General features: G+C 39.7%; 1 protein-coding gene across 3 annotated transcripts in view; it reads left to right on the top strand.

Annotated features, from left to right (window-relative positions):
• LOC102983740 (guanylate-binding protein 5) overlaps window positions 1-13,099 on the top strand; it is a 37,718-nt gene that overhangs the window by 14,068 nt on the left and 10,551 nt on the right. For 2 of the 3 annotated variants that reach the window (XR_003679567.2, XM_055084483.1), the window contains exons 2-6: window positions 1,936-2,834; window positions 6,718-6,919; window positions 10,040-10,244; window positions 10,698-10,825; window positions 12,591-12,700. Coding sequence is in view for 2 of the 3 variants with exons in the window: in XM_055084483.1 (XP_054940458.1) it covers window positions 10,055-10,244; window positions 10,698-10,825; window positions 12,591-12,700 (428 nt within the window). In the remaining variant the exon portion in view is untranslated. The remainder of the gene's footprint in view (window positions 1-1,935; window positions 2,835-6,717; window positions 6,920-10,039; window positions 10,245-10,697; window positions 10,826-12,590; window positions 12,701-13,099) is intronic. The other variant, XM_028489178.1, reaches the window with a different exon arrangement.

The raw sequence follows: 13,099 nt of genomic DNA on the forward strand, positions 1-13,099 counted from the left end.
GGGGCGCAAACCCGGTTCCCCTGCATCGGCAGGCGGACGCGCAACCGCTGCGCCACCAGGGAAGCCCCACCTTTCCTCTTGATTACCAAAATCCTTTTCTGCTGAGGGTCACACTTAGGTGAGAATTCACATAGGATGCAAATATCTTCATGATTTTTACCCATTCAGAGAGAACAGTAGACATACCTTTTCTCCAAATTCTTTCCCACCAATTTTCCAATCATGTTCCTTTTAAGTCCCTGATCATCCAGCCAAACCATTGTCCATTAGGCCATGAATCAGTATATAATCTATGTCTGATCATTTCTCCTTTTAAGCCAGGTGAACATCCAGGAGATGCACTGCTCAATACCAGCTGGCATTAAAAAAAATCAATTCCAGGTGGACTGTAGATCAAAATATGAAAGAAAAAATAAACTTTTTTGAAAATAACAAAGACATTATTTTTACATCCTCTGGGTTGAGAAACAGGACGCAGAACATTAAACAGAAATAAAGAATTGATGAGTTTAGATCTATACACACAGACGCACACACACACAGCTCAAATTCAGAATATATAAAGCAATCTTTATATCAAGAAATAAAAAAGACAACCTACTAGAAAAATAAGCAAGAGTTTTGAATAGGTGTGACAAAAAGGGTATCCAAATAAGTGATAGATATGAAAAGATCCTTAATCTCTCTGATTATCAAAGAATAGCAAATTAAACCTGCATTTACTACACTCACCACACCCTCACCAAGATGATTACATTCTAAAAGTCTGACATATCTAACCGGTGGTTAGTATGTGGAACATTGGAAATTCTTATACATTGATGGTGAGAGTATAAACTGAGACAACCGCATTGAAAACTATTCATTAATATATGAAGTAATATGTTTTTACTGAACTCAACAACCTGAATGACTATAAAAACATAATGTTAAGCAAAAGAAGTGAAATAGAAAAACAAAACATCCTGTATAACTTAATTCAGATTAAGATGAAAGACAGTAGTAATTTATGGTGTTAGAAGTCAGATTAAAGTTTCTGAATTAGTTATCTGTTACTACAAAACAAATTTCCCCAAAATTTAGTGCTTGAAAAAACAACATTTATTATCTCACAGACTCTGAATGTCAAGAATCTAGGTGGGTCCTCTGTTTCAAGGTCTCTCCCTGCTGCAAAGTGCCATTTGGGACTGCAGTCAACTCAAGGCTTGACCAGGGAAGGATTCACATCCCAACCTTACTCTTGTGGTTGTTGGCAGCATTAATCATCATGAATTTGGGGCTAAAGGCTTCAATTTCTCACTGGCTGTTGCCTAGAGACCACTCTCAATGTCTTGCCATGTGAGTGTCTCTACCATGGCAACTGGCTGCACCAGTGTCACCAAACCAAGAAGGGGAGGGAGGGAGGGAGAGAGAGAGAGACCAGTCTTTTATAGCCTAGTCATGGAAGTAAAACCTCACAACTTTCACCATATTTTTAGAAGAAATTCACTAGATTCAGCCCACTGTCAGAGGGAAAAGGATTGCACAAGGGTGTGAATACTAGGAAGTGGAATAGTGTAATGAAGTTTGGATCATTGGGAGACATGTCAGAGGCTGTCTACCAGTTTCCCTGTGGGAGGAGAGAGTTGAAATTGCAAGGTTCTATGACTGAGCTTCTGGGAGTATTTGTATTCCTTTATTGACATGAAAGCACAAGAACATATCTACTTTTGGAAAAGTATCTAATGTAGATATTAATTAGATACTTTTTATCTAATTAGATACTAATACTAAAAGTATCTAATTAGATACTAAAAGTATCTAATGTAGATGTGTAATTTGGTCACTCCTCTTTATATATATGGTTTTCCAATAAATTTTTTTTTTTTTTTTTTTTTTTTTTTTTGCGGTACGCGGGCCTCTCACTGTTGTGGCCTCTCTCGTTGCGGAGCACAGGATCCGGACATGCAGGCTCAGCGGCCATGGCTCACGGGCCCAGCCGCTCCATGGCATATGGGATCTTCCCGGACCGGGGCACGAACCCATGTCCCCTGCATCGGCAGGCGGACTCTCAACCACTGCGCCACCAGGGGAGCCCTCCAGGGAAGCCCTCCAATAAATATTTTTAAAGTGAACACTGTGGAGTGACATCAACATCAGGGCAGAGACAGATGCTTTCTTTGTCTCCCCTCTACAACGTACGACCATTAAACATCCACAATTCAGCATAGATACCTCTTCCCAACACACCAGGAAACCGGAGAATCCCATAGACCTGTACATCTAAAGGTGGTTGGACTGTAACACACAAAGGACGCAGAACTGGGGAACCAGTGGAGGCAGTGCCTGCAGTACTTGTCCCCCAGCTGCAGCAGTTGAGCTGGCAGCCACAGAGAACACAGAAGCAGCAAGGGAGGTGGCACACACGACTCTGACCTCCTGGCCATAGCAATGCTTGTGGCGACAGATATCTGGGCAGCAGCGGCGGTGGGACCTGTGACACCATCCCTCCAGCTACAGAGGCACCCACAACTCCAGCTCGCCCATCCATCACCACCCACAGCAGCGTTGCCAGCGAACCTCGCAACCCTGGATATGGCAGAAGTGCCCATGATCCCAGCTCCCCCTCCCCCTTCTCCTCCCCCGGAAGAGGTGGAGCCTGTGACTCAGGAGATCTTGGATGCGGTGGAAGCACCTGCCATTTTGGTGCCCCGGACGGCGACGCCAGGGACACGAGCAGTAGAAAGGCCCTAACAACCCTAGAGACACAAGCAGGGACAAGAAGGCACCAAACTACACCTCTGACAGAGGCAGTGGAGGGTGGAAAGTGCCAACTCTCAACCAGAGGCACGCAGGTAAGAGAAATCAAAAACCTGTGCTATAGCGCCACCTACTGGAAAGCAAAAGACAGGCTCTCATTTCTAATTTCTAACCTGTTGAATCATTAGAATCAAGTAAAACATACACACACACACACACACACACACACACACACACACACACACACACAGCTTTATATAAAGAAAGGTGTTCGCTACTTCAAATGCACCAGCAGAGGAACAAACAACTCATCACAACATGAAGAACAACAGTAACACTGTATCACAAAAAGAAAGTGACAATTCACCAGAACCTCAGAAAGGCAGTACAATGAGCTCAGGAATAAATAAATGAACAGAAGGAATACTTTGCTAAAGGGATTGAAACTCTAAGAAAAAGTCAAATAGAAATTCTGGAGCTGAAGGACTCAATAAACAAGATGAAGAATGCATTAGAAAGCATTGGAAATAGAGCAGACCACATGGTAGAGAGAATTAGTCATTTTGAAGATAGAAACCTAGAAATAATAGAGGCAGAAGAGGAAAGAGAATTATGATCTTTAAAAAATGAGGAAATTCTATAAGAACTATCTGACTCTTTTAGGAAGGGCAACATTAGGATAATGGGTTTCCCAGAAGAAGAGCAGATGAAGGGAGCAGAGAATTTATTTAAAGAAATAATAGCTGAGAATTTCCCAAGCATCAGGAAGGAACTTGATATTCAAGTCCATGAAGATAAGAAAGAGAACACCTAATTACTTCAATGCAAAAAGACCTTCTCCAAAATACATTATATTAAAACTGTCAAAAGTCAATGGCAAAGAAAGAATTGTAAGGCAGCCAGAGAAAAAGAGATTTTAATGTACAAAGGAATCCCCAATAGGCTATCAGCAGGTTGCTCAGAATAAACTCTATGGACCAGAAGAGAGTAGAATGACATTCTCAAAATACTGAAAGGTAAATACTTTCAGCCAGGAATACTCTATCCAGCAAAGTTTTTTCATATAAATAGAATCCTAAAATTTGTATAGAATCTCAAAAAGTCCTAAATAGTCAAAGCAATCTTGTGAAAGAAGAACAAAACTGAAGCCATTATGCATCTAGCTTTTAAACTATATTACAAAGCTATAATAATCAAAATAGTATGGTACTGGCATGAAAACAGACACATAGATCAACAGAACAGAATTGAGAGCCTACAGATAAACCCACACATATATGATCAGTTATTTTACAACAAAGGAGCCAAGAAGATGCAACAGGGAAAGAATAGTCTCTTCAATAAGTAGTGTCGGGAACACTAGACAGCCACATGTAAAAGAAAGAAACTGGATCACTATCTTTCACCACACACAAAAAATAAACTCAAAATGGATTAAAGACTTGAATGTTAAGACCTGAAACCAAAAAACTCCTAAAACAAAACATAGGGATAATCTCTTTGACGTTGGTCTTGACAAGAGTTTTTTAAATTTAACACCATAAGCAAAGGCAACAAAAGCAAAAATAATCAAATGTAACTACATCAAATGAAAAATCTTCTGCACAGCAAAGGAAACCATCAACAAAATGAAAAAGGGCAAAGATTTTTTGGTTAAGACACCAAAAGCACAGGCAGCAAAAGCAAGTGGGACTACATCAAACTAAAAAGCTTCTGCACAGCAAAGGAAACCATCAACAAAATGAAAAAGCAACCTACAGAATGGGAGAAAATATTTGTAGATCATCTACCTGATGAAGTTAATATCCAAAATATATAAGAACTCATACAACTCAGTAGGAAAAAAATATCTGATTAAATTTGGGCAGAGGACCTGAATAAACATTTTTCCAAAAAGGACATAAAAAAGGTCAACAAGTAACTGAAAAAAATGTTCAACATCACTAATTATTAAGGAAATGAAAATCAAAACCACAATGAGATATCACCTCACACCTGTCAGAATGGCTATTATCCAAAAGACAATAAATAACAAGTGTTGATAAGGATGTGGAGAAAGCAAACACTTATGCACTGTTGGTGGGAATATAGGTTTTGTACAGCCACCATGGAAAACAGTATGGAGGTTCCTCAAAAATTAATAATAGAACTACCACATGACCCAGCAATTCCAGTTTTGGGTATATCTCTGAAGGATATGAAAACACTACCTTGAAGAGATATATTCACTTCCATGTTCATTGCAAGATTATTCACAATGGCCAAGATGTGTAAACAACCTAACTATCCATCAATGGATGAGTAGATAAAGAAAATGTATGTATATATGATAGAATATTACTCAACCATAAAAAGGAAGGAAATATTGCCATTTGTGACAACATGGATGGACTTGGAAGGTATTATGCTAAGTGAAATAAGTCAGACAGAAAGACAAATACTGTATGATCTTACTTATATGTGGAATCTTAAAAAATAAAAATAAACTGAACTCATAGAACAGATGGGTGGTTGCCAGAGGTGAGGGGAGGGAGGGTGGAATGTGTTAAGGTGGTCAAAAAGTACAAACTTCCAGTTATAAATAAATCCTGGGATATAATGCACAGCATGGTGACTATAGTTAAGAATACTGTATATTTGAAAGTTGCTAAAAGAGTATATCATAAAAGTTCTCATCATAAGAAAAAAATGTAACTGTGTGGTCACAGATGTTAACTAAACTTTTTGTAGTAATCATTTTTTTTTTACATTTTTTTTTTTTTTCGGTATGCAGGCCTCTCACTGTTGTTGCCTCTCCCGTTGCGGAGCGCAGGCTCCGGACGCGCAGGCTCAGCAGCCATGGCTCACGGGCCCAGCCGCTCCGCGGCATGTGAGATCTTCCCAGACAGGGGCACGAACCCGTGTCCCCTGCATCGGCAGGCGGACTCTCAACCACTGCGCCACCAGGGAAGCCCCTGTAGTAATCATTTTGCAATATATACATATGTCAAATCATTGTGTTGCATACCTAAAAGTAATACAATGTTATACGTCAGTTATATCTCAGTAATAATAATTAAAAGATATAGAGAACTTTCTATTATTAATATCTTGGGTGGTTGAGTTAAGTTACAAAGCTCTGAAAAACAATGTGCCAATGCTACCAGACAGTAGTTGAAAATAAGGAAGACAACCAAATAAATATTTGCATGTTTGGGAGGACTGGGTTTGAGGGACGCAAAGGAGGCTGTAGGTTGCATTCATCTAGAACAAAATCTCCTCACAGGGATTATGATGCTTCTTGATTGTTGGTTTCTTGCTTCTCTTTGAACACTGCAGTGTGTAGTAGGTATTCAAAGTGTTTGCTTTGAATGTTTGCCTGACTGATGAAAGATGCAGTTACAAAAATCTGTTGACCGTTTAATGACTGATTTTTTTTAAGTTCTTTAAAATTGTTTAGCATCTAGTTTGTCTATTGAGGAAGTGAATTTTTCTTTATTGAAATTATACAGCAGTTTATTCTGTGTGTCAAACTCAAGTTTTCTCAGAAAAAAATTCTATCAAAATTCCTAAATGTTTAGCAAGAGATGACCTGAATTGCATAAGAAGGCTGGTTCCTTAACATCAAACAAACGGGGACTTTCCTGGCGGTCCAATGGTTAAGACTCTGCGCTTCCACTGTGGGGGGCAAAGGTTGGATCCCCATCGGGGAACTAAGATCCCACATGCGGCGTGGTGCAGCCAAGCAAAAACAAAAACAAAAAACAAACAAAAATGGTATAGTCACATAATGTAAACATACCTTGGGGTTATATTCACTGTTACGGTAGACTTATGGTTTCTCCCAGCCCCGAGGACAGTTTGGAGTAGAAAAAAATGCAAATGATTTCAAAGTTCTCTTCCATATACAATTTGGCTTGTGGTTTGGTTTGTGGTTTCAGTCTGGCTTGTGGTTTCAGTTTCCTGCAGTGACATTTCAAAAACCCCTTCCACTTTCAGTTTTTGTTTCATACTGTAATCCTCCGCCCTCTGGTAGAGTGGAGTGGGAAGAAAAGAAATCTCCAGGACTGGATAAGAAAAAAGTATATCAGAAACCAACACAGCTAACCTGAGGGACAGATTTAGAACTCTTACCAATTTCTCATTGAAGCACCTTTCTTACCACCTCTAAAAGATCTCTGCTACTGATTTCACCATTAAGGTAAGTCTGGGGCAAGGGTGGAAAGGGTCAGGATGTCTTAAAAAGTCTGTTCACGATACATTGCAGCTGAGCTTGACGTGCACTATCAGCTCTTATTAAAGGTAAATTGCGGTGTTGTCAAACAGGCAGCAGAATTCATTAAGTGCCAGTTCCGCTGAATTAGACACGAGCACGTGTGCGGACGGAGAGTTTGAAATGTCTTCATACTGTTTTTCTTCCTTTGCCACCTTATGATCTATGGGGATCATAATTGCCACTTAAGTTACCTTTGATAAAACCTGATAAAGATCCTTCAAACCGAAGCCTTAACTTTTGAAGAACTATGACTGTACTATTTTCATGAGAAAGAGCATTGAATGAAATGTAATGTAAATGGTTTGCTTACCTTGTTAAGGACAAAAAGAAAAAAGCAAAAAGTTGACACCCAGAATGAACAATGAAGAAGTTTCATGAAAATGGCTATATATTTTAGTCATAGTCCTGCACTTTTTTGAAGATGAATTTCTTCCTTTAGAAAGAACCCTGAATGAATTAGTCTTGATTTATTGACACCCACTCATTCCTTAAGGCCTTTGGTGTCAGACTTTGTTTCTACTCCTCTAATAATTCTACTATTACGAATCACTTTTTGTTTTTTATGTATTTTTCATTGTTGTTTTGTTTTGTTTGGGCTGCACCGCGCGGCACTTGGGACCTTTAGTCCAGGGACTGAACCCCTGCGCTCTGCAGTGGAAGCGTGGAGCCTTAACCACTGGGCCTCCAGGGAAGTCCCAACGAATGACTTAACACTGTCTGGAAATTTTGTTTACTCCTTGAAACTTTCTCCTCCTTTGAATTTCTTATCATGGTACATACTTCGTGCATCTCCTTCTTGCTTGATTTCCATTTTTCTCATTAAGAAGAGCTTTTTCCTTTTCCTACCAACTCAAACCAAAAACAACACAAAGCAAAGTGAAGGCAAACAACATAAAAGTAACACAAAACCCATCTAGAATTGTATGACTGAAAACAGAGATGTCTTCTTCTAGAAACTCCATCAGTAGTCCTTCCGAGCCTTTTCTCTTATATTTCTTAGCATTTTCCTTCTTTACACATTTTTTTCCTTTCCTACAGCTCTCTCTCTCTTTTTTAAGCTAGCAGTTATACTGATGTATATAAATAGTTATTTATTTACTTTCTTTTTCTGAAGATAGGCTTAGAGTGTTAAGTGAAATGCCATTGTCACACAGAGAGCCAGGTGGAGGTTTGAGATTAGAAATCAGATCTGACCTATTTCAAAGTCAAAATGTATATTTGTATTTCTGTGTGTTTTGATGTATTCTTGCATTGTTTTTATTTACAAAAGAGTATGGGGCTCTAACAGAGTTAGGGAGAAGAATGCAACTCAGAGCACACATCATAGGCTGTTATGATAGAGTAATAGTTAGGTATGGGGCTCAAACACATTGAATCTGGAGAGATGTTTTGGAGATTGGGCTGTCCTAAAAACATTAAAGATGTTACCCAGGTAACATCTGGGGACGATGTATAAAATACTTTCACTAATATAGATACACAGCACTAAATGTTATTCATTAGGAGGTCTGAAAATTCAGACAAACTAGCTTCCTTTCCCATTAGTGACCTCATTCCAAAGCACAAGAGCTTGTAGGTTCCCAAAATCTGCAAATAGATTTAGATTGTGTATCTTCTGTCTTTCTAGCTAACTGTTATAGATCATCACTGCCAGGTCCCCATATCTTTCTAACCTAAAAATGATTATACAAATCAGATAACAGAACTCAACAAGCATAAGGTGCCAATACTGCATTGGAAGTGGATTAGAGTAAAAAGAAACTTTGCAATTGGGAATGTAAAATTATGTGGGATCCCCTCCTTTTGGATGTGGCTTGGACTGAACATTTCCTGGCTCCCATGCCCTGACACGATGACATTTGCAATGGCTATATTATGTGTTGCCAAGCAGTTTCTGTTTTTATTTATCTGTCATCTGGATAATCTCTGGGGCATTGGCTATGAAGAAAGGGGGAGAATGGGTCTTTATAACTTTTTAAAAGCTAGCAAGGGAATCCAGACCTTTGCACTGTAAGATTTCAGTTTTTTTAAAAAAGGCAAGCAGATGGTGGATTTTTAGCTTCTGTTGAAAATAATCACTTCTAAAATGGAAGAAAATTGTTCTTTATGATGTGGCAAGGCAGAAATGCAAGCATTTGTTTTAATCTCAGATAGCTTAAACATGTTTTATGGGGGACTCTTTAGGTTACAGAAATTGATGCCCAGAAATTAGAAAATAAATGGCTAAGTATTATTTAAGAAAGTATTTTCACTCACTTTCTCATTCATAAAATGAACACTCATTAAGAACACACATTAATAGCTACATAAAAAATTCTTTAAAAGTAAAGCTTTAAGAAGTAAACAACTGTTATTTGTTAGATAATGCTACATAATGACCTGGCAGGATTTAGTATAATACGCTTTGACTGGACATAGCCCTAAATTAGAGAAAAGCAAGTTGATACAGTGTAAAAGCAAGAAGTGTCATGTAACAAATAGTAGTCATAAAGATTCAATCTGGGGATTCAAAGAGGTAAAAACTAAGAAATATAAGCAAGCCAAAACCAGTGGGGAAACGTCAGACTCAAAATAGCAGACAATTAGTCTCAGAAAATGGTTTTCCATAAGGCCACCAAATATTTAAGAACCAGTGGGGTAGCCTATAGTAGAACTCTGAAGGGCCTAGGACATATTTTACTATGACCCTCTTTGCTTTTTTTTTTTTTTTTTGCGATACGCGGGCCTCTCGCTGTTGTGGCCTCTCCTTTTGCGGAGCACAGGCTCCGGACGCACAGGCTCAGCGGCCATGGCTCACGGGCCCAGCCGCTCCGCGGCATGTGGGATCTTCCCGGACCGGGGCACGAACCCGCGTCCCCTGCATCAGCAAGCGGACTCTCAACCACTGCGCCACCAGGGAAGCCCTCTTTTGTCTTTTTTAAACTTCTTCAGAAACGTAGGCCATGCTGCAGAGTAGTATGCCTGCAAGTTGAGGAAGCAAAATGATTTTTCTCTGTTTAAAGTCTAGAAATTCCAGTCTCTCCCATCTCTTCCCTTGCACATCAGGTGACCCCCCTGAACATGGCCCCAGTGGTTCACATGCCAGAACCCTTGTGCCTCATCGAGAACACTAATGGGCGACTGTTGGTTAATCCGAAAGCTCTGAAGATCCTGTCTGCCATTCAGCAGCCCGTTGTGGTGGTGGCTATCGTGGGCCTCTACCGCACCGGCAAATCCTACCTGATGAACAAGCTGGCTGGGAAGAACAAGGGTGAGTGGCACCAGCAAAGCCCAGCCGAGTCCCTTCTGCCCGCCCACACTCCCAGCGTGCAGGAAGGTGATGCTGCGAGGAGAGGAAGTTAGAGACCTGGGAGATAAAGGGTTGAGTTCTGTTTCTGACATATCACCTCTTTTTTTCTTAGAAAAATCATACTATTTTCCAATTATAAGGGTAAGACATCATTAAAATACTTCTACATATGTAATTACAAATGATTAAAATTTTAATAGCATAATATTCTTGCAAAAAAATCCATCAAATTTCCAGCCTACAGTACTTGGTATTCTTATTATCTCATCCCTCTATTGTAATTCAGATCAATACTGGGTTATACTTTCTGCCATGTCTTCATCTTGCTTTCCTTAAACGGTGACTCAGTTGTCAAGAGAGTCTCCAATTTCCAGATCCCCTCCTCAATTACACCCTCTCCACTCCCCCTTGCAGGTTTCTCTGTTGGATCCACGGTGCAGTCTCACACCAAGGGCATCTGGATGTGGTGTGTGCCTCACCCTGAGAAGCCAAACCACATCCTGGTTCTTCTTGACACGGAGGGACTTGGAGACGTAGAGAAGGCAAGGAACAAGGATTCCTTTATAATCAACCTCCTTATCCCTGAACATTCTTTACACAGGGAGATTTGTTTTTTGTACTTCTGCTTGACCAGGGTATACCTTTTTATCCCCTCTCTATTTTTAATAGTCAAAGTTTGGAAACCTGAAGTGAGAAAAATATATGTATAAGCCAGAATCATAATTGGGAGGCTGTGCTAACGTGGAGATAGGCACTTAACCGAACTGCAGAAAGGTGATACAAACAAAATCACTGTCACGAGTCTGACCCTGTAGAGGATAGAGATATGCAGTAAGCTTCAGGGCAGCGGGGCTTGAGTCCAAATCAGGGTCCTGGCACTAGGAGCTCTCGGACTCTGACAAGCAAGAATAAGTCTCCTCACATCTTCTATTTCCCCTTTGGTCTCATCCATTTTATCATTTGCACAGGAGTAACGTGGGATTTTTCCACTTCTATGCTGGTAAGTGTCTAACAACCAGCCCACTGGGGAAAAAAAGCCTTGCTTTGTAGTACTTGCCAGTTTTCCAAGTACTCCCATAACAGCTCACTCCAAGCTACCAAAGTAAAGTCACTAAACTTAGGGCTTAAGAAAGATGTACACAGCCAGCTCTTGTGAGCTGGCTCGAGCACAAAACTGGATCTTTCCCTTGAGCTCTTGTTTTTTATGTCTTCATTTTGCCTTTAATTTACCACAATTCAAAATAGTTAACTCATTTTTTCTTTAGTTTCCTCACCTGTAACATGGAGACAGTAGTTAAAAACTTATCTCGACAGTACCAGGAATCAAAACATGTTTTTGCTCCAGTCCTGCTGACCAGTGCAGAATTATCTCTGATCCATTCTACATTTTAAACATTATCTGAAACCTCAACAAGGGGAAAAAATATGACAGTAGTCTGTGGAGAAGAGGCTCTGGGGCTCAGGCTGATAAGGACTTTACCTGTCTCATCCCTACCAGATTAGATAATCACCTGGAGAACTGTAAGAAATGGCCTCCATGTACAGGGACTGTATATCTTTGTATCTTAGCATCTTCTATGTATAGATCCCAACACGAAGAAGGTGCCCTGGAGCCCAAGTTTGGGGGTATCCAGTTTAGATTACATGTTCTAAAAGAGGAAGAGGACCATTTAAAGGTTTGCTTTGAATACACTGAACTCTGAAGGTTCTCCTTTGCAGGGCTCCTGATCCATTCATGCAGCAGAGAAATACCAAGTCAGTTCAGAGAACTGCCTTATTACCTGTGCAGTTTATTCACATCCTTCACCCCCAGTAGGCTCCTGAATATGTATCCCTAATACATCCCTACTCTTTGAGCAATTCTGGTGCTGAAGCTTAGCTGTATGCTGTCACTTGTCCCATCCCTCTCTCTAAAACAAAACAAAAAAAAAAAAGAAAAAAAAAGTATCGAACTGTCCTGTGTATAAAAGCTACTCAGTAAAATAGATGCATGTATTATGTATACAGACCAACTTTGTTTTACACAATTGAAAATCTTGATTTTAAGCACTCTGGTTACCTTCACCAACTTTGACTATCTATCCATTTTTCAAATACCTAACCAGTTATAAGAGGGACTGATAAGTTAACAAAATATGGTTTTGTATAAAATTATCAGTGCTAATGACAGAACTATTCAAAGCTCATATGTTTCTCACAACCATTTCTGTTCGTCTTGTCTAACATTTGTAAGTCAAGGGTCTATTTTTAATAACTGCTCATATGGGAATGCCATGAGACATGACTGAAATTTGTTCTGACTTCTAGGGTGACAAGAAGAGTGACACCCAGATATTTGTACTGGCACTACTACTGAGTAGTACCTTTGTATATAATACTATGAACACAATTAACCAGAGGGCTATCGACCTCTTGCAGTATCCTTTTGTTGTCCAGGATGGCACCAAAGCCAGAGAGAACTGCTTTATTCACCAGCTATGTTCATGAGTCTTTGTGTATCAGACAGAAAATTGAAAACATTGTAAACATTAAAAGGACAAGACAACCCTCAGAATGGGAGAAAATATTTACAAATGAAACAACTGACAAAGGATTGGTCTCCAAAATATACAAGCAGCTCATGCAGCTCAATATAAAAAAAAAAACCCAATCCAAAAATGGGCAGAAGACCTAAATAGACATTTCTACAAAGAAGATATACAGATTGCCATCAAACACATGAAAGGATGCTCAACATCACTAATCATTAGAGAAATGCAAATCAAAACTACAATGAGGTATCACCTCACACCAGTCAGAATGGCCATCATCAAAAA

This window comes from Physeter macrocephalus, chromosome 4, assembly GCF_002837175.3.
Source record: "Physeter macrocephalus isolate SW-GA chromosome 4, ASM283717v5, whole genome shotgun sequence".
NCBI lineage: Eukaryota > Metazoa > Chordata > Mammalia > Artiodactyla > Physeteridae > Physeter > Physeter macrocephalus.